Source organism: Pimephales promelas, chromosome 21 (genome assembly GCF_988280905.1).
Source record: "Pimephales promelas chromosome 21, fPimPro1.hap1.1, whole genome shotgun sequence".
NCBI classification, from domain to species: Eukaryota; Metazoa; Chordata; class Actinopteri; order Cypriniformes; family Leuciscidae; genus Pimephales; species Pimephales promelas.
This window is the reverse complement of record NC_142789.1, coordinates 23905112-23930828: the sequence shown is the minus strand read 5'-3', so window position 1 is coordinate 23930828 and position 25717 is coordinate 23905112. Positions and strand designations below refer to the sequence as shown.

Genomic DNA, 25717 nt, shown 5'->3' with positions numbered 1-25717 from the left:
TTGGTCCTGGCTTTTGTTCACACAGCGCCAGTTCCGGGACTGATTCCGGCGATGTTACTAGGTCTCCAACCCGGCATCGATACCGGTATCAATCCCGGGGCGTGTTTGCGTTCACACAGAAGGCGTTCCGGCATTTTCCCAGGATCAACGCGCTGTGTGGAAGGGGCTTAAAGAAACATATTCCATTGCTTTGTGAACCTAGTAGTACATGATGTTAATGTCAATGGGAATGATTTCCAGAGAACACACACACTGATAAAAAAAAAACATACCTTGAGATGGCTTTGGATAAAAGCATCTAGCTAATGTGCTGCAGCCTATTTTTGAAGGAACAATACATACTTATAAATATTCTTAAAATGACATAAAAAGTATTATAATCTATTTTTATATCATATAAAAACACAAAGGGATGCACTAAGCACATATAATAAATTAAATCTGATCCAGGATGTGAGTTTTTATAAAATATATAGCGATCACTTTATGTACATTGTGTATTTCAGTACAAACAAGGTGTAACAAATCATGAAGCAATAACAGCTGTTTCATGTGAATCTGAGTTTCCGTCAGCTCTAGTATTGTACTCTGGCCATAGAGAAATCTATAAAGTGAGGGTGAAGAGGTCTTTTTTTCTTTCGGTGTGAATAGACAAATTACTTGTTGTGCTGCAAAATTAAATTTAAAGGACTCTCTGCGAGGCTTTATTCCATTTCGATTGTTTTACTAAGCTTTTACTGCATTTGTCCGTTTCAGTATACTACAGTACAGACTCCCTTTCATAGGCTGTAGGGCTCAGAGTCGGTTTCATCAGCCGGTTTCTGAGCTCCAGGGAGCTGGGAGTCCCCCTGTGGCTTCTTCCTTGAGGAAAGCTCATATCTGGGACAGAGTAGCCAGAATGCTGGGCTTTTACAGCACTTGCTGGAATTGGGAATAGCACAGTCGACTGTGTTTGCTCCGTGCTATGGATATGTGGCCTAATTCTGTTAAATGTCTGGTCTGTTGCTTTCAACAAGCACAGAGACCCTCCCCTCTCTCTGAAAACATGTTCATGTAGTTCTCTGGTCTTGAATCATTGCTCTTCTCTCTGTGTGTGTGGCTCCAAAACATTTCAGAGGAAACTAGTGCACAGCTTCCTCTCCTACTAACAGTGCCAAACCAATTTATTATATTTTTTTCTTCTCTGTCTCACATCCTACCACCCACCAAAGAGCAGCCCGCTCACGTTAACCCTAACACGTACAGAGCGTCGCCTCTCTCACTGGGGCGGTTTGGATTACCACAGCGCTTTAATTGACAGTCTCCGTGGAGACGAACAGGAGAAGTGGCAACGGTAACCTGGAAACACAACAGAGCCTATTTGTGCTGACTTCAGACGAGAGACAGACAACATCACAAAGAGGAAAAGAGAAAGATAGGGAGAATTGTTATTATTTTTGAATAAAAACCAGCCGTTCATGGTCTTTTCCAAAGCTGTGCGCACACTGCACTTGGTGTAACCTTGTGTTTTAAAGAGCAGCATGCACATGCTCACTTCCAGCACACGTGTCAGAAAGACATCAGAGCTCTGAGTCAGAGTACAGGAAAGAAAAGGGAGATAAAGAGGAACATGATTAGAAACTAATTGGTGTGAAAGAGATTTGTGATAGAAAGCAGACAGGGGGAAGAGGAAGCAGAGGATGGTCTCTCTTTGAAGGCGACATTCTCTGAAAAGCTCTTTGATGTGGCCTCACTATCTGCCGCACCTGAGCCAAGACGAGCGCTAAAATTTTTCTTTTACAATTAGGGCTGCACAATTAATTGATATGTAATTGTAGCAATTAACTAATTGGGAACAGTGTTCCTTACAACATTTCTTTTAGGATTATGCTTGCTTGTTTATGTTAACATGTTTTTTTTGTTTTTTTTCAACAGATAAGGGTTGTAACCAATCACACACATGTCTGCTGTGTGAATGAATGCAATGGCCTTGCATGAATGCAGACTTGTTTTAATTTAAGTATTTGAGTGTTTCTTCAACTAAAGCATTTTTGGCACAATGGACAAACAAATTTTTTACAAACATATGCAACTTTCTTATTATTATTTTTATGTAACTGTTTTTCTTCACATTGATAATACTAAGAAACATTTATTAAGCACCAAATCAGCATATTCAAATAATTTCTTAAGGATCATGACACTGAAAATGTAAATGAAAATGTAGCTTTACATCACTGGAATAAATGAAATGTTAAATTATATTAAAATAAAAATCACTTATTTTAAAATTAAATTGTTCACATTATAACAATTTTTATTTATTTATTTATTTAATCAAATAAATACAGCCTTGGTGAGCATAAAAAAACACCCCCAAACTTTTGAACAGTAATGTAAAAATGCAACCAGTTACAGTTTTAGTAATTACAATGTGTTCAGTGATAAATTCCAGAAACTCATTTATTCTGCAACTTACTAGCAGATATGATTTTCATACTGCTAAGAGAGCCAATGTAAACTTGACCCCTCAGGCTCTCTCATTTTAAACAATGACCGCATGCTACACACAAACTGGACTAAAGAGCGAATGAGATTGGAGTAACATAAAGGAGGGGACCGTGTGTGTGTGTGTGTGTGTTTTGTGTTTTCTGCACACGCCGCACTGACAAGAAAAGCCAGACTGGGAGACTTGAAGTAAGTGATGACGTTTACGACAACTACACTGCAATATCAAAACAGTGAAGGAAAATTGCCCACTGATGCAATTACATGTGGCAGGTAGCAGTTAACCATCTGAGTGGCTGCCTGATCGAAAACATGGACGATCACAGCAAGCAGAGCTTTCCTGCTTTGAGAAAAAGTCTGGAGTTCTTCTCTGTAGTTATGGTCTAACCAGTGATAATTATTAAGATAACACTGATTAGCACATGCTGGGGAGCTTCATGGTAAGAGTGGCCGGTGTAGGGACGAGAGAGAGCGCGATCACACTGGTTGACTGGACAGGAAGCAGTGTTAGCTGAAGAGACACCTGAGGCCTCCTGAAAGAGACATATTTATACACACTCAGACCAGTTGGGAGATCGCCAGTGCCGGCTCAACACACATACACTAACTCACTCGTTTACACGCTCTCCACTTCATGCATCTCTCTCTCTTTCTATCTGAATCAGCACCACACTCCTCCACCTGTGGCTCAGCCACTCATCCCATAGTGAGAGAGAGAGAGAGAGAGAGAGAGAGAGAGAGAGAGAGAGAGAGAGAGAGAGAGAGAGAGAGAGAGAGAGAGAGAGAGAGAGATTGGTCCTACACTATAAGAGCCTGCATGTTCTAGATTGGAGAAGTCAGTCCTTGTAAGAGGACACTGCTGGTGTTTGATTGATGAAAGGATGAGAAGAGAGGTAGAGAGATGGAGTGAGCAGACACAAATAAGGGAGGAAGTACCCACAGGACACTTTAGAAATGAGCCTGGGTGATGTATCTTTTTCTTTAAAAAAAAAAAAAAGACTCAGTATCTTGATATTTTTTCAGCTTTTAGACAATTTCAAATGTCTTGCAATGTTTGTATTTGCACTGAAATGGCTTCAAATTGTGATCCCTTCCCCCAGTATTTCCCCATTAACAGCCACTGTCACAAAACAGATTCAAAACTATACAGAAAATTTAAATAGGAAGGTTTTCATTACTAAACAGAAGAATGGCACACCATAATTTGTATTAATATGCAACAATATAGAAATATCTAAACAAAAATCCTTAAAATCATTGCATTATTCACAATACTGGTTAACATTAGTATTGCTTACACTTTATTTTAAGGTCTCTTTGTTGCACTGTAATTATACTGAGTATTAATAAGTAACTAGGATTAGAGTAAGGTATGGTTTGGTTTAAGGTTCGTTGCATGCAATTATGCATCATTTATAGTTACTACTATAGTAACTGCATGTAACATCTGTAACAATGACACTTTAAAATAAAGTGCTACCCAACTATATTGTAAATATTGGGTTCAGCTCTTGGCCCTATAACATTAAAATTAAGTTAAACAAATGAAACCAGTCCTATGCTTCCAATGCCCTGGCAGGCTGAATGAAGTGTACTTGGACTCGAACAGAGAAGATAGTTTAAATAGAGTTATGCTCAGAGACGCATAACATTGGGATGGGGAGACCATTCAACAGAGTATAAGACAGAGTAAGTCTAAGAAAAGAAAAGATTTTTTTTTTGAGGATATAGTCAGAGTGGAAGTGAGTTAAGCAGAGAGATAAAACTTGAATTCATCTAAATGTATAAATAATTCAGACGCTGACTGCCCGGACAGTGTGTAGTGCCCCCTGTTGAGGAAAGTTAGCGGTGACATGTTGTCAGTAAACCCTTGTAGAAGAATCTCAAAGTTGAAACAAAACCACTTTGGATCTGAATGACTGTGTCATGAGACATTTAATAAAATCTGCACTAGAAAGGTTTATTAGAGACCTGCTCAAGAGACTTAAACCCTGAGACGTGTTTTAAATGAAAGTGAAGGACAGCAGTCCTTCAAAGGAGGGTAAAAAAAGAAAGAAGACAAATATTCTAAAACAAAACCCAGCAGAATCAGACTTCCTTCAGTGGCTACCCTTTAAAAAACCTTGACTTATTCATTTCTACTGAGGATTATGCTTCTAAACAGATACAAAAATAAATAAAATCAGATCTCACCCACCATCACACAAACTGTCAAATCTCCTAAAATGTAAACTTCATTTCTTAGCTTACCTCTAAAAGCACTTTCACAATATTCAATGGTAAGAACTCTATGGGGCTCGTCCTGCAAGTGATGTTTAAAGGTCAAACATTTTCAACTTCCACCCTCTGACCCCTTTGAAGCAAAGGAAATAAGTCCGACTGTGCCTTGGCTTCCTGACTGGCAAGATTTGCTGATTGCATTTGGGGGACTCATCAACTTAGATAATTTCTGCTTACTGTAGTGGAGTTCACAGTGTTAGTTTTACTGCAGATGAAGTTGATCAAATGCAGCATTTATCAAATATGTTCACATTTTACATGTAGTAATATACATTTATATTTTTTTTTTACTGAAAATGTTACATGCAGTTTAGGGTTGCATGATTATTGAAATAAATCTGCGTTTATTTTATGTGCAGCTTGTCAGTGCATCGATAGTAAATGCTGCTCTATCTGAAAGCCAGAGGGCTCTCTCACGCAGAAACTCCAAATATGCCCCACAAGCCATTCCAGGAAATCCCTATGGGTATCATACTATCGCTGTAGCTGAATAAACAGTAGATTGATACTCTTTACTTGATTAAACACATGGCTATGACAATGTAGAGTTCAAGCCTTCTCTGTTATTACATGATAATTAAGTATATTTATACTTCAAATCTATTCAACATAGCCTTTATCACTGTATAGAACACTATGAAATAATATGTTGTGTACCTTATTATGTGTAAGAAGTCACATTATCTCTGAGGAGGCTCAACTGTCGTTATGAAGCGAGTTTGGAGTAAATATGTCATTAGATGTTGTCTTTTGTTGGACAAAGGTTCATAAAGGCTTCTCATGTTTGGAACGATTAAGAGATAATACCTCTCCTTGAGAGAATGCCTCTCCTTGAGAGAATGCCTCTCCTTGAACTGCTAAATGTCCTTAACTTGGAGGAGTGGTTTGAGTACCCGAACGACACTAGGAGCCATGTTGTCCAGGGCTATAAGCCCCTGGTAGGGTCTCCCAAGGCAAACAGGTCCTAGGCGACGGGTCAGACTAAGAGTGGTTCAAAAAACCCTTATGAGTAAAATTAAACCGAGGACTGTGACGTCACCCAGTATGGCGCAGTCCCCCTGGCCTCTGGAGCCAGGCCCAGGGTTGGGGATTGTATGCGAGCGCCTGGTGGCCCGAAGGAGCGACGTGGGGCCGCTTTCCCATGAGCTCACAACCTACAGGAGGGCCGGTGCTGAGAGGACCGGGCAGTAGTCGATACCTGGTCACTAGGGGTGCACGACATTGACAAAAATGTGATATTGCGATATCGATAATGAATATTGCGATATCGATATTAATTTCGATATTTTTAAACGGATGAAAAAATACAAAAGTTATTGGAAAACGCATCAAAAAGATTAATAAATAAAACAAGTTTTCTTACAACATAAGATTTATTTCAACTGACAGTCATATTGGACTGGTACAGCATTAATAAATAGGCCTAAATAATATGTCAACAGAACAGGACATGTTAGTTGTGTACACTACACTGTAAAAGATAATAAATAAATAGCAAGTCTACAGAACACACTATGCAACATAAACCCCACTATATGCGTTTTCTTTGACCGAATAGCTATCTGATCGTGAAAAGACCAGGTGTAAATGCCCTGTGAAACGCATTTGTGACGTATTTGAATCTAATCGCTCAAACCACTTCAGGAGGCGGTCTGGGCCGCATTTCAGTTGAAACTGGACAAATGTAAATGCATCTCGTTATTGAATAAACCACAAATGTAAAATGTACTCCTTCCAAAAACGCTAAAAATGAGAACGTTACAGGCTTGTCATGTTATGGCCAGATATGACGACGCGCGTGACTGCAACACGCATCACCGCAGATGAGCAGCTGTTGAACATTTCCTTTTCATCAAGCCAACGCGCAAACTATCGCAAATCAAAGTGAAAGTAAGTCGCAGACGCTTTTCACAGTTATCTTCATTAAAAGTAAATAAACGAACTGATCTTATTTTACCTGATGATCATAAAACGCAGCTCATAACTGTTGACGTGACGGTGACGTGCTTGCACTCCATTAAATCTGCATATAGCGCGGGAATTGAAGATCGTATTTTGATAAATCAGATAGCTATCCGATCAGTGAAAACGCATGAAGTTGCCAGGTGGACCGTGGCCTGATGTTTATAGGCTACTTGTGCGCTGGTGTGCGCGTCGAGCCGGGGCAAGTGTGTGTGTGTGTGTGTGGGACTGTGTGGTAGGAGAGCAAGGGAGAAGTGAGAGAGTGACGGCGGTTAGCTTTGGAGCGAGTAGCGACTTTATATTGAGAAAAACAAAGTGTCTCTCCTGTTCTTTCTGACCACTGTGGGAAATCTGTAGCATGAAAAGTTAAACCTCTCTTGATTTTTATATTGTTTATGGAGAAGGAGAATCAGGAAATGAGTCGGGGGGAAATGCAACGGTGCATGTCGGACCAGACGCATCATAAACAAAATATTGCATAAATATCGCGACACTTTCGATATGGATATCGAGCAACGTGATATCGTGATAACGATATTGATTCGATATATCGTGCACCCCTACTGGTCACGGAAACTAGCTCTAGGGACGTGCAACGTCACCTCGCTGGCAGGGTTGGAGCCTAAGATAGTGCGTGATGTTGAGAGGATTCGACTAGAAATAGTCAGGATCACCTCTACGCACCGCTTGGACTCTGGAACCACACTCCTTGAGAGAGGATGGACTCTTCATCACTCAGGAATTGCCCACGGTGAGAGGCAACAGGCTGGTGTAGGTTTGCTTATAGCCCCCCAGCTCAGCCGCCATGTGTTGGAGTTTACCCCGGTGAACGAGAGGGTCGATTTCCAGCGCCTACGGGTTGGGGATAGGCCTCTCACTGTCATGTGTGCCTACGGGCCAAATGGCAGTGCAGAGTACCCGGCATTCTTGGGGTCTCTGGGAGGGGTGCTGGAAAGTCATTCTACTGGGGGACTTCAACGCCCACGTGGGCAACGACAGTGACACCTAGAAGGGTGTGATTGGGAGGAACGGCCCCCCTGACCTGACCCAAGTGGTGTTCAGTTATTGGACTTCTGTGCTAGATACTGATACTGAGTCCGATTGGACCATGTTCTGTTCTCCACCTCCATTGTCGAAGCGGCCACTCGGAGATGTGGCTGGAACTGTGGGTGCCTGTCGAGGCGGCCATCCCCGAACCTGGTGGTGGACACCAGAAGTGAAGGATGTTGTCAAGCTAAGGAAGCAGACCTATCGGGCCTAGTTGGCTTGTGGGACTCCTGAGGCAGCAGAAAGTTACTGGCTGGCCAAGCGGACTGCATCCCGGTGGTTATGGAGGCAAAAACTCGGGCCTGGGTGGAGTTCGGTGAGGCCATAGAGAAGGACTATTGGCTGGCCTCGAAGAGATTCTGTCAAACTGTCTGGCGCCTCAGGAGAGGGAAGCAGTGCAAAGCGTGAAAATCATCATTAGGCGCTCTGGAGAAACTGTCAGCTGAGCCAGACCGCAGCTTTCCAATCACTCTCATCATTCTCATTGCATAATCTGTATTGAATAAGGCACTATATAAATAAAGTTTACTTGACTTTATTCAACTAACAATAGTTAGGCCAACAAAAAGTAATGTGGGTATCAAGGTTATCTGTCTACAATTTATTGTCTTAAAATATGGGGCTATTTCAGTGATCTGACTCATACAACAACACTGAAGTCAAGTTCATTGGCTGATAGTAATATGACCACTAATACATCATGCATTCCTTACTCACTCACCCACATAGTTCAACTCAACACTAGATTCACTACTGATCGTACCACACTCCACATATTCATTTGTAAGTGTGTATTTGTGTATATTAAGTGCATGAAGAATGCACGCAGGCTGCTCTTCTGCTTTATTGACTCAGCGTGAGACCCGATACGGACACAAAACTCATCCCAGTCAACACTGAGAGCCCGCTGCGAGTATGTACACACCCTCACACACATTCCTCAAACAGCAGGAGGCAAGCACGAGAGGCAACATATTATAACAAACTCATTTCATGTGTGTCTCATGAGTGCACAGAACCTGTTTGTAATTCAATCACATCTCTAATATTATCATGCATTACGCTGCATCATTATGAGTTAGATGCTCGCTAAGAAAAAAAAAAAAAGCCTGTGTAAACATTATAGAAAGTGAATAATGCAGATCGGCATGTTTCAGAACTGACAAACACTACAAAGTAACGTTTTCGACATTATGAAAGCCCATTGCGTTTGTGGTATTATAAGAACGATGGGCTGTTCACATGGTAACAGTTTGACAACAGGACACACATACGCTCTCACTCTTCTGTCTGCATAAAGCAAGCTCCCATGTGCGTGTGCAGGGATTCGTTTCATCCATCTTCAAAAATGATTTTTCTATTGCTCACTCTCGTGAAAACTTTCAGTGAGTGACTGATAAACATCTCACCTGTGTTGACCTCCATCAGTCTCTTTTTCCTCATCTGCCGCTCCTGCTTCTCTCGTTCTGCCTTCTCTTTGGCTATCCTCGCTTTCCTCTGCTTCTCCTCCGCCTCTCTTCTCCTTACGTTCTCCTTCACTGCTTGCTGGAGAGAAAAAAGCAGAGATAGAGCAGACTACTGAGGAAACAGGGTAAAGATAAACTTGCCATTTACAAACAAAAAGGCGAGTACAAGTTCCTTAAAAGAAATGAATACTTTTATTCAGCAAGTTACTTTTAGTTTTAGTCAGACTCATTGAATTGATCAAAAAAGTGACAAAGAAATGCATAATGTAACAAAACATTTCTATTTCAAATAAAATAATATAAATAATTATTATGATGAGACATTTTATCTATGTTAACTGTAAAACAAAACCACAGCACAATATTTATGCCATAAATAGCTTTGATATTATTTATCATTATTTTATTTTCCTTGGTTATATTTAGCCTATAATGTAAATAGTTATTACAAATGTTTACAAATTATTTTTATGTTAATGTTTTTCTTTTTTGCATTAGTGAGTGTGTTGAAATTATTGTGCAAATCATGTCGATTTACTGTGAAAATTCATATACACACACATACTGTATATATACACATCTGGTGATGTGAATAAAATTGAGTGGAACACACCAAACTAAGACCTCAGAAAACAGTCTATAAATAGACATTTGAATGATTTTAAGAACCAAGAACCAAGTTGAATCTCAAACATCCATGTTAAAAACTATTTAACCCCAAAAGTCGGTGTATGGCGGAACATCCTTTACCCTTTAAACCCTCCAAATAAATGCTTCTGGCAAGTGTTCAGATGATCCTGACACCTCTCTATTGGACTTTTAGCCCACTGCACTGCTCATGTGAAAAGCTTCCAGCTCACTGACATTTTGTGCTTCATGTGCTGCCACTGCTTGTTTCAAATCCTATCAAAGATTTTCAATGGGATTTAAATCTAGAGGCTAAAACGGCCACTCAAGGACATTCCCTGCCCAATCCCTGAACCATGTTCTGGAAGACTCGGGTGTAGGCTTGGGATCATTGTCTTGCTGGACAGTCCAACCTTCAAATTACATGCTGAAGGCATCACACTCTTTGCCAAAATGGCCTGATACTTCAAAGAATCCATACCAGTCACATGGTTAAGATTGCCATTTCCTGCAGCAACAAAACACCTGACTGACCCAAACAAATTATTTTGTGCTTAAGCTAGCTGAAGCCACATAAAACATTGTTATTCAGATAGAATTTCACAACAAATACCCTATTTTTGTGAGATTTGCTACTCTACTGATATTAAGTTTAATTATAGACCTCCTGAAGACTTGTGAAGTAACATTTTTTTTTTGTATATAAGTGGGCTGCTCTCCTCACTATGTTATTTTTTTATTCCCTTTAAATTTTTCTGGATTCTTTTTTTTTTTTTTCCCTGGTTTATTTTTTTTCTTTTTTTAGTTAATTTTTTTATTTATTTGTTTAAATCATGAAGCAAGTCTAATTGAAATCATGAAACTTATACAATTTAACAACAATTTCTTAAAAGTTTAACAAACATTACATGTTTAGGACACTATGAAATGTTTTTATTTCCCTCAAATTAATTTTTTTTTTCCTGTTTAAAGTTTTATGGATTCAATTTGTTAATGTTTTAATTAAATGTCAACAATCAAAAAGCAAATCTAATTAATTCAATAAATAAAAACAATAATTTTAATAAAACCAGTTTGATTAATTTTTATGACAAGTTTTTCCCCATACAAATTATGTACTGTGTTTTTACTGGAAATCAAATGAGGACAGAAAACATTCATTTATTTTATCATTTAATCATATGAAACTGAACAAACACAAAGCTTTGTTAAACAACGTGCTACACAATGAGCTTAATTGTTAAAATTAAAACATGAAAGTAAAATGAATTATTCCATAAAAAATAAAGTTTTGATAATTTATTATTATTATAGTGTTAGTATTAGTACTGTCTACTATCTACTTTTTATTTATTTATAAAAAATTTGACAAAGTATGTGAAATATTCTAGAGTAAATTCCGTAAATAGGGACTGGATTCCGCAATTCTGACCGTGTTTTCTGCATCGCAGAAATCATAGGGCCCTAGATTTTACATATTATATGCCCACATATACTAGTGTTGTACGCTAAACCGTTGTTAGAGATAAAACTCTTTACATTTGATTATGAAAAGAAATCTCAGAGAACGGTCGACTAGGTACCAATGTGTTATTAGACCAAAGGTTCATTTTGTGGAGTAAAGTGGCAGAAAGTGAGAAAAAGACCTCTCATTAACTAAGCCATTTTATACCCAGGTTTTGACAACGCTCTGAGCTCTTCAGACATTTTCAAGAAGATCTGGGGGGCAAGAACTGAGCAAAAATTTCCCCTCCTTGCTTGCTTTCTTTTCTTTTTGGACCATTAGCGGTTGGAGAGGGTTGTTTGAAATCTATAACTCCTATTTTGGTTTGATGAGGGCTACTTTTCTAGGTGTAAGAACACTTGGGCAATCAGAACAAGCTATCAGAAAGAAACATCATTAGAGCAGTCACCTTGTCCTACTGTAACTCTTTCTATGCCTCTTTTTCCGGCTCTTTCTCTCTTCAGCCTTAAAAGCCTTCTCCAGATAATGGATGTATTTCTAAGTGTGCGGAACAGAACAAGTGGCACACCTCACACAAAGGTAAGGTGTAAGAGGCAAAAGACGGACAGGTTTAATGAGAAAAGGCAGAAAGAAAGAGTGGGGAGAGGAGAGTTCAACGCAAATGGAGAAATAAAGACGCTGAGGAATAACCTGAATTCATAATTCAATAATTTACATAAGGGTATGAGTACTGCATTTTACTAGGTTTTAAAAGAAGTTTAATGCATTTACAGACGTATGGGCCCATATATAATGAAACATGCAAATGGATAAATATTAAGCCCACTTAAGCACACACACTTTTTTTTCTTATAAATTATAGTTTATTATATGTCAACGTGACTATTGAATGCTTGAAACTAATTGGTTGATGAATGTTCAAAAGTTTGGAATTATTTTCAGGAAAGTGCATGGCTAATGGATATTTGTTCAGTGATTACTACAAAGAAAACAGATAGTAAAACCATAGATATAACAGTCTTCAAGAAACTGTAACGTTTCTGGTTATTTCAAAATATAGATGCGAATACTTTTGAGATTGTTACAGATACAGATATTGGCTCCACTGCAAACCCCTAATATATATTTACACACAAACTCTCTGAGTGGTCATTGAAACCCTCCTTTGTTACTATCACACCAACCCATAATTTTGCTGTCCTATTAAAGAATTTCACCATCATATCTAATATTTGTCCCATGGGAAAACCTGTTCTAAAACTCCTCGTAAATGGCTAAGGCAGATGTCGCCGTCTATTTTTTGCACAGCTCACAGATCTCCAACTGATCCATAGTTGGAGCAGTGGTCCTTTAAATGAGCAGGAAATATGGCTATTGATGGCAGGCCAAGACAGAGAATAAGTCACATGATAACGAGGCTTATTCCCCATTGCATGTGGCGGATTACGGCCACAGTCTGCGATCACAGTAAATCCTGACGAGGGGGGAAAGATAGCGAGATGGAAGGTGGGTTAAATAAGCTTTCCTCTCCATGGCTCTGTGACTGTGCGCACACAGAGCACTTTAAACACTTTCATTAGAATTAGAGGAGAATGAAAAGCAGCGGTGCGTGACCTCACGCTCTGTAGCACGGACATCAATATGAACACTAATACAAGAGGGGGATTCATAATGATCCTACCTTTTCTTCAACACTTCTAGACTTCTAATAGACTGTTTGTGACTTGTCAGTTGTCACTGGTGTTGCCCAAATGCAAATTTCCACACATTTCTAAATGTTCTGCCAGAAGCCTAATTTGATTTAGTGAACGCCTTCACTGATAGAGAAAATGAGGCAATTAAATAATTCACATTACATGCAAGGTAGGTGATTTGTTTAAGAAATATAACACGTATGTAGAGTATACGTACTGATAGATACATCTTCTGTGGAATTCGGTCCGAATGCAATATGATGTCCTACCCACCCGGGTACACACCATAGCTACAGTCATTTGTAAGAGATGGATAATTTATGTTTTTCAATGGAAACGCTATCAATGCTGAAACGAACCTGCAGCAGTCAGGTGGTACAAGTCAGTGGCCTTGAAGTTGTTTATGTTCATTATTATTGTAATGTTACGTACTTGAGGTAGAGTGAACCAGTGCATGCATGTAAATTAACTAAGTGCAAAGTTTCACTCTGAAAGTGCATACTTTTTATTGTCGGCAACCTGTCAAAATATGATTGATGGGCTGCTGTTTCTGTTAAAGATGCAATTATGACAAAGTAGTATATCTCAAAGCTAGCCTCCTCTTCCACTACATAGTCAAAAGTATGTTGTTGTTTTTTTAAACAAAAACAGTACATACTTTTAGGGCATAGTAGGAGAATCGGGATGCTGCATGTAGTAGCATTAGAAAACGGTCTAATAATGCAGTTCATGGATTCTCATGCCTGGAACGCACCACTTCCGATATTTTTCCGGCTACTCGACACGGGTAAATTGCAATCAAGGATTTTTAAAAATTGAGTACTGCTTGTGACCAGCAGCCTCATCTGAACAGTATGTGACAGGCATGTCCATCCAACTTCTCGAGCAGTGGCCACCATACTCACATGCAACGATTAATCGACAGCGACTCGGTGTACAAAAGCTCCGGCGTGAGTCAGCAATCAGGAGCAGATGGGCCAATGCTGAACGATGAGTAAACTAGTTATTAGATGTTCAAGAACAGTTCCAAGGAAAATGAGCAGGAGTCTGAGGATGTTCCATTATGCCTATTCAATGGCATAATACAAAATAATAACATAAGAGCTGGTCTAATCCCTGGCTGAACACCAGATAGAAGACATACTGACAAGAACAAGCTCTTAAAGAAACTCACAAAACGCCACAACAGAAGAAATGCATGTTTCCACATTGAATGGCATTATTAAATGTTTTTATACACCATTTTTTATTGCTATTCAAAAAGTTCAGTTTGTTAAACTAAGAAAGCATAAAACATATTCATATTTTTCTAAAGAACTATGAGCTGAATCCATTTATTTACTTATAGGTTAAAACTTACAGGTCACAAAACCTTTAATCAGTGGAAATAATAGTTTAAATTTTCTGGGAGACCTTAAAGGCCCCCTAAAATAAAAAATTACATTTTTTTTTTTAGCTTTAACCTTCTAGGGTCGGCAATCAAGCCAGCGTGATCTGCTCTCTTTTTATTTTCTCATGAATGCGAAACAAACTCAAAATACTCTAGCTGATTTTGATCTTACATAATACATTATATATCACATCATTCAAAATTGTTTAATGTCTTCTTTTATTTGTGTAACAAAATGTTGTATACATGTATTATGGTGTGTGACTGACCAAGTCTTTGTAACTAGTATATATTGTGTCTCACCAAGTCTCTGTCACATGTTACCAATTCTCTGTCTTGTTGTATGTAACTTATAACTGTCGCATGTTCACAGGTTTTTTTTTTCTTTCTAAAAAAATATTTTTAAAAAGGACCAGATGCCACTGATGAGTCCTGCTGACTTAAACATTCACATGAGTCTCTCTCATGAAAACACCTAGGAGATGACCAGTATGTGTAACCTACCATGTTTTAGGAATGATACAACGGTGTGTGACTGACCAAGTCTCTGTCTTTAGATCAGTGTGTTTAGTAAATGTTCTTTTCTGTCCTTTGTTGAGTATCTTTGGATTATGTTGTGTTGTAAATAAATCTAAACAATCTAAAAGCCATTCTTTTTAAAATGTCTCTCATTCTTTGTGCAAGGCTCCTTATAAGGGCTGCCAACTCACAAATTCAGCGGGAGAATCACGCATTTGACCCACTCTCACGCCATACCCACGATTTCAACCCGGTTGGTCAAATGCCTGAAAGATGAGTCTATCTATACATCTACCTGTTGAGTCACTCGAGAGTTATACCACAAATTAGTTCAAATATCCCGTAATCTACAGCGAGCGTGCATGTGAGAATGATATTGTGCTCCAAACCGCAGCAGAGAGGTAAGCGAGCAAGAGACCTTGCGTGTGTAGAGAGCATTCCCCGTAACTTTATTTTTATTTTTTTATTCTGGGTTTCAAACATTAACAGCGCTGTGTTGGACAGATTTGTGCAGTTTGTGCTTTGGTTTATTTAAAATGTATTTTATGTTGCTTAATGTTAACAGTGCTGTGTTGGACAGATTTGTTAATTGTTAATGGCACAATTTCAAGTGTGCCATTAATATGTTTATACGCAACTGAAAAAAGCACATCTTCAGGACCCAGAAGACACCTCAGACCCCAGAGGGTCAATAATTACAAATATCACATTTAAGAGATACAAGCATTCAAAACCTAGTCTCTTACTTCCGCTAAAATGGATCATGGATTTTATGACATTACCGTGGACTTCTCATCACATCTTCTGTCCAATTAAATGTTCTCTAAAATCGAAAGTGTATACATACCACCTGGCCAAAGCGATCGTTGACAGACACATCATGGAGCAATATAGGTTGGAGATGTGTGTTCAGTTGGTGACTCAAATGCTCAAGTTTTATTCTGTTTTCCAATTTCAATTTATTCACACCTCTACTACTGAATTCAACATATCATCAGAGCTAGGATTCACTTCCATGGTGCTGTCAAGTACCACTTGCAGTCTTGTGAGGTAAACGAAACACTATTGGATAATTGAAAAGGGAGAGGATACCCCGTCTAAGCTTGCTGTTTCAGTTGGAATTACGTCCACTACGTTAACAAGGCATTGGGCCTATAAAGCAGTGCTCTCTAACTCAGTACCTGAAGGACCACAGCACTGCAAAGTGTTGCTCCAACCCTATTCAAACACACCAGTTGGACTTGGCTGTGGCCCAGAGTTTGAGATCACTGCCTGAAAAGGACATACACACACAATACTACTGGATATTGATTATTTTCAATTCAGTATAATGTAGCGCTAAAGATAGAAATAAATCTCACAATGCTGAATAAATACTGAAAAGGTGTAACTTCAGTCTGAATCAATAGCAATTACTGTAACATACACACACCCCTGATTTATTCTAATGTAATTCAAAGCCAGTGCCCAAGTCATTCCCCGGCTAGGCGAGCATCAGAGATACAGGGGCATGATCCAGTTTCTGTGCTGTGAGCGTGTCTGATGCCACGATGTGCCTTAACAGAGACGGATTTCCCTGCCACACTGCTGAAGGACTGTTCTGATTAATGGCACTTAATGGGAGAGTTCATCCAACAGCACCCATAAGACTTTTTGTAACAATTTTTTTTTTTTTTTTAATGAAACCTGAGAGGTTTCGGGTCCCTCCATTGAAAGGCCAGGTAAGTAAAACTTATAAGATCCAAGCAATGTAGATTGGTGGATGAATCATTCTTCTGAGTGAGATTTTATTTTCTTCAATGAACAAGATACAATTCACAAAATGTTAGAATTTATCTGATTTTTCCATAAGATGCCAATGTTCCATTCATTGATTTAATAATCTGCAGTGGTTGCCTGCTCATTGGAGAGAAAGTGATTGACTTAAATTTTGGTTTGTTTCTCACACACAGTTATTGTATGAATCGCTTTAATATCCTTAAGATATCAGTACTTCCATTTCGTTTGTGTATGTGTTTGGAATCGCATCAAGGTGAGTAAATGACAGAAATGACATTTTTGGGTTGAACTATTACTGCTTTTTAAAGAGTTAATAATAGCAGTGAATAATACCAGTGAATTCTTATAAATGCACATAGTAAAGGCAATGAGAGTTTAGGGAGAGAGAAAAAGAGCATGAGAGGATGGAGGTTACCACACACAGTCTTTGCTGTTAGTCATAGTCAGCATCTGTGTGCGTGTGTGTAAATGACTGATGAGGGGTTAAGGGGAGAATCCTACACACAGCTGAGGCGAGGAAACTCCTCAGGATACACTATCTATCTCTTTGCACCCCACGCACCATTACAAAGTGTTACTGATGAACCTGAACTGCTGGGCTTCGTTCTCTCCGGACATGCTGCACAATACCAGCCATCAACCACTATGTGACATACCCCTTTTGCTGTCACTGGATACAGTGCCTAATCCGACTCCATTCAATGAGTTTCCACTGTGGGCATGATTGTTCTAGGTCAGAACAAATCTTAAACATACAAGCATAAGAACATTAACATCAGGTCAGGGGATGGAATAACCTCCTTAAAATCTAACGTTTTCATAAAATGAAATAAATCTGTCCTTCTAGACCTGTTAACACAATTTTATATACCTATAAAATTTACATATTGACCGCTTGTATTGTTGGTATTGTTTTATATACCTATAAAATTGTAATAATCATTGTAATTATATAAAGAATAGTTTACTTTATCCACTTTATTAATCCCACAAGGGGGAATTGGTTAAGAACAGCATGTATACAACAGTACGTAACACAGATCACACACTTCTCACAACATACAAGCGGTCAATATGTAAAATATATAAAACAGTCAAATAGTGAAGTCCACACCACAGCTATGTCACAGGGGAACAATATAGTTGTAATGATCTTTTTTTTTGGCCAGCTGATGAATGATAAAAACATTGACGGCCAATAAAAAATCCACACTATATTAAAGCACCCTATATATTTCCGCAGCACCATTTATAATAAGCTGAATGTTTTCATGCAAAGATGAGGACGCTAATATAGTTATCGTTATTGATGTGAACAGGCAATAACACAAAACAAAACTAGATGAATACCATTAAAACAAACAAAGCAGATTGCAACTGATGTGAGATGAATTAAGTTGAAGCCTTATTTGTATCTGCAGTGCAGCAAAGCTGCTCTAGTGACTTTATTTTCCATATCTTAAATAAAACATCTAGAAATACCATGTTTTTTTGCTTTTTGCAAACAAGGGAACAAAATGTTTGCATTTTTGTTTCTCAGTCTCTGCAAACTTCTGCACTTGTAACTCTTTGAGTATTTAAATCAGCATTCACCGCGAGAGACGACTCCATGTGAGCTGAACAAAGTGTGTCGGAAAGAGTCTAAAATGCTGTTACAAGTGATTGATGTCTGGCAAACTCTAAACTCAAAGCCAGGGCTCTCATAAGACATGCCTTAATATAGATCACAACAGCTGCCTGCCTACCTCATATAACCCTGCTAATCTGATGAAGCCACTCTTTCTACAAATCTGCTCGGCTCCTGCCAAGACCAATGTGTCTGATTAGACTCCGCCCACTCTCCCAGTCAAAAGGGGATAAAATTCCTCGCTTCTCATCTGCATAAATGGCCTTTAACTGTGTTTAGGTGGAGAGCGAAGGGAAAGAGATAAACATAGGGTGCAGAAATTAGGATGGAACTCTGCAGTCTCCCTTGGCCCAAAATTGTCTGTTTTCTCATTAAACAGCCGCTCTCCATTTTCTAGTCATCGTTTGAACTTAATTTCTGCATTCGTACCAGAAGCGAGGCCCTTGCTATTTCCCCCTTTCATTGGCATCAAATTCGATTTGACAGGAGAAAATTCAGGGAGATATAGACACGCTATGAACGGTTACAGTGGCCGAATCTACTTTTGCTACAGTAATTGCTTTGGCATTAGATGAACTGGGGCCATTTTGTTTTTATATTTACATTAAAAAGCAACTCAGACAAATTGGGGGAAGACTTCAGACCTGATATTGTACTTGAACTCATACTTATTAAAAAGCTCTAATATCAACAACCGATATCAAAGAAAGTACAATTAGGAGCATTAATAACTTGGATGGATGGATGGATGAATTAAAACGAGTTCTCTCTCGTCTTCTTGCACGGGAACGGACAAAGTCACACAAAATTATGTCAAAATGCCTACATAGGCAAGTAACCTTGACAAACAGTCGGTTATGTCTTAAGTGAACGTGTGTATAACAGTATGTTGGATACATACAGCTCTTAAAGTGGCAGCAACCTAATAAACCTACAGCTGTCTTTGTCCTCAATGTAAATCTGACAACAAAAGAAAGAGAAGATCAGGTTGACAGGTTGTGCCCTGCTGGAGCATTTCGGAATATTCGCTGTGCTATTAAATTGAAGATACAATATGATAGAGCAATAATATGAGGATTGAAAGTAACAGAAGCTCCCACAATACTGTAGCATAATTGGGCATGGAAATAATTGAAGGAATATCTATTTGCTATGCCAACTAAATTGATTAATATTATTTTGGTTGATCTGCCCAATATGTTTAATTAAATACAGGTATTGGTATGCACTAAAAATAAAACTATCTGAACCTGACTCATTCTGGGAAAAGTGGTATAGGCGGATCTCTACCTGACACAGTACATGACTAACTAAGCAAACAAACAAACTCTGGAAAACATTGACGGCATATTGTAGGTTAAAGCACATAGAAGTTAAGCATAGCAACGACTAAATGCTAAGAAATTTTTAGAATTAGTGTGAATCAATCTTATTTAGTTATTGGACTTCTAGGGGGTATGGACAAGTCTCCAAGGGAGGTGGCCTGCAGCTGCCCACAAGGGCTATTAGCGCAGCTCAACATCGACCAAAGACAAAACAGTAGATAAACAGTCAATGCCAGCAGCACCCTGCCTCTCTGTTTTTTCTTAACGCAGATTGCCAGAGCACAGGGGATTTCCTCAGTTTCAGGTTGAGTCTTGGACTGGGTGCTGAATATATGGTATTGACTGTTACTCACCAAAAACAATTGGAGATGAAGTTGTAAATGCTGCTATAGGGTTGAAGAATTATCATTTTGCAAAACTGCATCAGGCCCACTCCTCTGAGAGTTTAGCACCAACCCAGTCCAAACTCACCTCCCTGTAATTTTCCAGCTCAGCAAAAACAGTGTGTGAAACAAGTAGTATGTTAAGATTCAAAACAGTAGGCGAAAGTTGTACATGGCAGTGAAGTGATGCAACTAAGTCATCTATTAGAGGTCATCTACTGATAGTTCTATTAGATTTGAATGCTGCATTTGACCTAGTTGATCATGAGGTCATCCTGCAGCATTTGGATATATCTGTGGGTTTTTAAGGCTTAGTCTTGCAGTGGTTCCGCTCTTATCTTGTCAAAAGATGTTTTAGTGACCGTATTGGGCATTACTCCTCCTCTAGCATGGCCCTGAACTGCAGAGTCCCACAGGGATCAATCCTTGGCCCCGTATTGTTTATTCTGTATTTGCTACCACTGGCTTCCATATTCAATAAATATGGAGTATCCTTCCATCTGTATGCCGATGATACACAGATCTGTTTTCCTTTAAAACATAATGATAAAAATGGTCTACAACCTCTGCTTGCTTGTCTGAGTGAACTTAAACTCAAGTAGCTTTCTAAATTTAAATGAAAATAAATTTAAATGAGGCCAATTAAAAGGAGAACTATGTGTATGATGTCAACGTATGAGACTCAATGTGCTTGAAACCTGGGTTTCTTGTTTGACCACAACTTAAAATTTGAGAAACAGATCAGTACTGTTGCAAAGACATGCTTTTTTCCATCTCCGCCAACTTTCCAAAGTGAAACCTTTTTTAACTCTGCACAATCTCCAAATAGTAAGTCATGCATTTGTAACATCTCGACTAGACTACTGCAATTCTCTTCTTTACTTTGGTCTATCACAGTCTTATCTCTCTCTCTCGCTTACAGTTAGTGCTAAACACAGCGGCTAGACTCCTCAATGGGACACGCAAGTATGAATCGATCACCTCCACCTTATTTAAACTTCACTGGTTACCATTCAAATTTAGAATTGATTTCAAAATCTCACTTTTTGTGTATAAAGTTCTTAACAGTACCTGACCGACCTGCTCTGTCTGTACACTCCGTCTCGTACCCTAAGATCCAGTGACAACTGCCTTCTTACTGTCCCTAGATCCAGACTTAAAAAACGAGGCGAACGTGCATTTGCACCTGCAGGCCCAAAACTTCGGAACCGTTTGCCTCTCTATATCAGACTGGCTCCCTCAATTTCCATATTTAAGTCCTCTTTACAGACCTTTCTATTCTCTCTTGCTTTTAAATCTCCCTGACTTTTAGTTGCTTATATGTATAATCATGTACTGGATTCTTCTCCTTTGTACATCACTTTGGTCGGCCTTGGCTGTTTTTAAACATGCTTTATAAATAAATATTATATTGTATTGTCATCTGACAGTGACAACACGGTAGATGTAGTTTGCCAAAAATACTACACATTTTCACACAATATAGAACATAAATCTACAACAGTTTCAACCAAATGCAGCTTAGTACTCCTGAGGACCTTGAATATCCTGTGCTCAGGTGTGTTTGATCGGACAAAACCTGATCTACATGCATCAAAAGAAAAAAAAAAGTATATATATATATATATATATATATATATATATTAGGGGTGCAACAGTACAGATAGCCCACGGTACGGTCCGTACCTCGGTTTTTGGGCCACGGTCTCGGTTCGGTTTCGGTACATGTTTTGTGCAGAAAGAGACTGCTATTTCATCCCAAAAATATGTTTTATTTTTCTTATGAGCATAAACAGAATGTCACAGTAGGAAGAACATCAATGTGTATGGAATAAATTAACACTCTAGTCTGTACTGGACAACACTAAGCAATACAACCTCTTCAACTACCACTTATGATATACAAAATGTAAACGAGCACACTTTAAAAATATTCAAGTGGATCCCAATTCCAAACCTTGATAACTGGTAAATGAAGTGATCAATGTGAAAGAAAAAGTGCACTTTTACCTTTAACATAAATTAGCTTGTGGTTTGAATAAAAAGAGCAGAGCAAAATAATATAATAAAAAAATACTGCATTCAGGATACAAAGTGCAATGTTACTAATCCACTTTTGAGAGATTCTTGTGCAAAAATATACTGCAGTCAAACATTTGACTGGGTTTGCGTTATGCATCCACTATGTGCTGGGAATGTAGAGAGTAGGCTACGGAGCCGGAGGTGAGGCGTTTATTTAGTAAGCGTGAGCGCGCTGGGGCGGGCACGTAACTTACATTCGCAGCCTGACTCATATGAGTATTCAATGTGCGGCGGCTCACTAACAACAGTTGGCTGTTTTGAATGAGACGACCCGTGTGAACGGGGAGCGCTTTATGAACATCTATGACGCGTGAGCAGCGCCGGTCTGTTCGTGTGTCTGTTAGAGTGAGCGCTCGTGAGCGACACACACATAACCTGATTTATACGAGGTTAAACTGGCCGTGTGACAAAGCAGGCATAAGCTGGACACGAGCGCGAGTTCGCGGGCGAATTTAATAACGCGGAGCGTTGTTAACTAATTGATCCATATATAGTAAGGTGCTCCGGAATATAAGGCACACTGTTGTTTTTTGAGAAGATTAAAGGCTTTTAAGTGCGCCTTTTATAGTGCGGAAAATACGGTTAAAGGATCAGCACAAACTCTATGGCAGAACCGAAGTCCCGCGGGACACGAGGTTAGATTGTCCCGTGCAGGGCTGACCGAACGGTCCGGGATTTTACCGTGTACCGTTGCATCCCTAATATATATATATAAAGTAATCCAAACAGGCAGCTTGTTAAATTTTGTGACAGGGCTATTATCATTGAGATGAACTATAATAAATCCTGTATTTACTGCACTGATGGCTCTCATAGCACACTATACGCATTTTAATAACCTAATACATCATAAATAGCGATTATTAGTCTTGAATACTCGCTTTATGGGTTGTGCCAAGGAGAGATGGTTGGATGCCCATTTTCCATCCTGTTCTCTCTTTCTCTGCCTGCAGGTCATCCCGCGTTCACCCACTCTCCCTTGTCTGTCTGCCATTAGCCACGGTCAATTGGATTCCTGTCAGCACTGCCGAACTGCTGCTGGTTTATTTCAAACGGGTGGGTGAGCAGAGAGGGGGAACGCTCATACACGCGCACGCTAAAAGACTCTGAAACACACAGTTCAATGTAAAATGACTAGCACCTTGTACACAAGGGACTCAGAGCGAGCGAGGGCATGTCCAACATAAGCATCTCTCAGAGTGTTAGCGATGGGGATCACAAAGAATGAACCGCATGCGACAAAACGTTCAACTGGTCAGTCTGTTATGAGGAGGGCTGTGACAACGCTTCAATGATTTGATGTGTTTGTGTGCCTGTGTGTAACATTTTGGCCATTTCCTGATTATGCAAGAGCTGCCAGTTAAAGTTTAAAAGTCAACAGTAGAAATGAAAGAGAGGTTGTTGCACAGCAACTCCCATTGTACAGGATTATAGAGTGTGATTCAGAGGTTTGGCAAAGCTTGTGAGACTCTCTTGAGCTTTAGCCTCATAATTAACTGCTGCTTAAAACAATTACAATACATTATTTATTTATTAGACACATTTAAAAACAACCAAGGCTGACCAAAGTGCCGTACAGGACAGAATAAAAATTAAGTAATGATAATAAAACAAACAATAAAGGGAAACAATAATTATCTAAATTTAAACAGTGTTAAAGGCCAAAAAAATAAAATAAAATGTCCTTAAAGAAGATTTGAAGGAGGAAACAGATGGGGCTAATCTAATGTGGAGAGATAGACTGTTCCAAGGTTTAGGATCTCAGACTTCTAGAGGGAGTGTACGGGTGAAGTAGATCAGTCAGGTACTGAGGGCCCAATTTGTTGAATGCTTTATAAACCAAAAATAAAATTTTAACATCAATTCTAAATTTGACAGGTAGCCAGCACAGTGTGGATAAAATAGGAGTGATCGACTCAAACTTCCGGGTCCCAGTGAGGAGTCGTTCTGCACTAGCCGTAGACAGGAGAGGGAAAACTAAGAGATACCAATATAAAGAGAGTCCCAATAATCTAAATGTGATGTAACAAAAGCATGGATCACTGTTTGGAAGTTACTCTTGGTTTAAAAAAAAAAAATGTTTTACTTTAAAGAGTTGGCGAAGATGAAAAAGCATTCCGATACTGATCTGTTTGTCAAATTTTAGGTTATGATCGAATAGAAAGCCCAGATTTCTAGCGCATTTAATATGGTAATATACCATGGTCAACATCAAAAACACAGTTTTCTTTGGGTCCAAATAAAATTATTTCAGTTTTATTTTTGTTTCAGTTCAGAAAATTACACAACAGCCAAAGCTTAAGTTCATTTAAACAAGCCATGAGGGATTGTAAACCATTTCTATGTTAACCATTACTGTAATAGTAAATATGTTGTTTTTTTTTTCAAAAACATTGATGTGTTATTAATAACTGGAATTTATTTGTTTGTTCTCGTATTATTTTCATCAACAATATGGTTTGATTAAAATAATTTCCTTATTGTCCATGCAGAGGTGATTCCATTATATCCATGGCACTTTGTTTCTTTATATGCAGCCCAATGTTACCCAGTAACTTGTTTCCATTATTTAGGTATTTTATTTATTTATTTATTTATTTATTTATTTATTTTTTTCGGCAATATATTTTGCACTAACAGAGAGAAATAGCTTTTGTTAATACAATATTTGATTTAGCATATACAGTATATTATGTTTATTTAATTTAGATTTATCGGCCAATATATATCGTTTATCTGCTTTCAAATATAAAGACTTATTGGTATCGGCCAAATGTTCATATCAGTGCATCCCTAGAAAATAGGTTGAGAAAGAAAGGAATGTGTGTCAAATATGTGCCCGTGTTGCTGGGAATCAGTGGGGCAGCAGCCAAAAACAATCTCCATCAAGATGCAGACATCCTGTCAATGTCATTCTGCAGAAAAAAAGCAGTCAGAACCGAACAGAGCGAGCGAGAGAGATGTTATTGAGAGGATGACTAAGCATGCGTGGCTGCATGTCTGCATGTGTGTGATTATTTGGTGTGCAGGAATGTGTGAGTGCATACGATGTTGTGGTGAGGTGAGTGTGTGTGAAGGCCTGTAGCCTTCTGCTCTACTGCTGGTCCCCTGCCACTCCTCAGCATTGATTTAAACAAGCTGCTTCTGAGGGCTGAAAATTCACTGACCTGGAAAAGGGCAGAATGAGGGAGAGACATTCTGTATGAGGGTGAAGAATGGACAGGAAAGAAAGAGAGGCATAGGGCAGGAAGAATGGGTTGGAGAAGAAAGAAAGAAACATTTGCATCCGGCTACACCCCTTTAAAATCTTGAAGCCAACAAGATTTAAAGTCAACATGAAACTAAAATTGACCCCTCATTTATTTCCTTAACTCGCAGTTCCAAGTTGTTTTACTCTAAAATATGCCATATTATACAACTGGATTGTAAATGCATTTGATGTTACTGAGATCAATTAATTAATTTACATTGTGAATGCTCTAAAGCCAGATGTTTATATATATGGAAATATAATAGTTTATATTAATAATATTAAATATCAATGTCATTTACAACATGATTGTCTTTAAGCCAATATTAAAATA

The 25717-nt window shown here is 38.7% G+C and overlaps 1 protein-coding gene across 4 annotated transcripts in view; it reads right to left on the bottom strand.

The window, feature by feature from the left end:
• The window catches only part of diaph3 (diaphanous related formin 3), a 317511-nt gene that overhangs the window by 63999 nt on the left and 227795 nt on the right, over positions 1-25717 (bottom strand). For all 4 annotated transcript variants that reach the window (XR_016148350.1, XM_089124819.1, XM_039673952.2 and 1 more), the window contains one exon: positions 9186-9321. Coding sequence is in view for 3 of the 4 variants with exons in the window: in XM_089124819.1 (XP_088980945.1) it covers positions 9186-9321 (136 nt within the window). In the remaining variant the exon portion in view is untranslated. The remainder of the gene's footprint in view (positions 1-9185; positions 9322-25717) is intronic.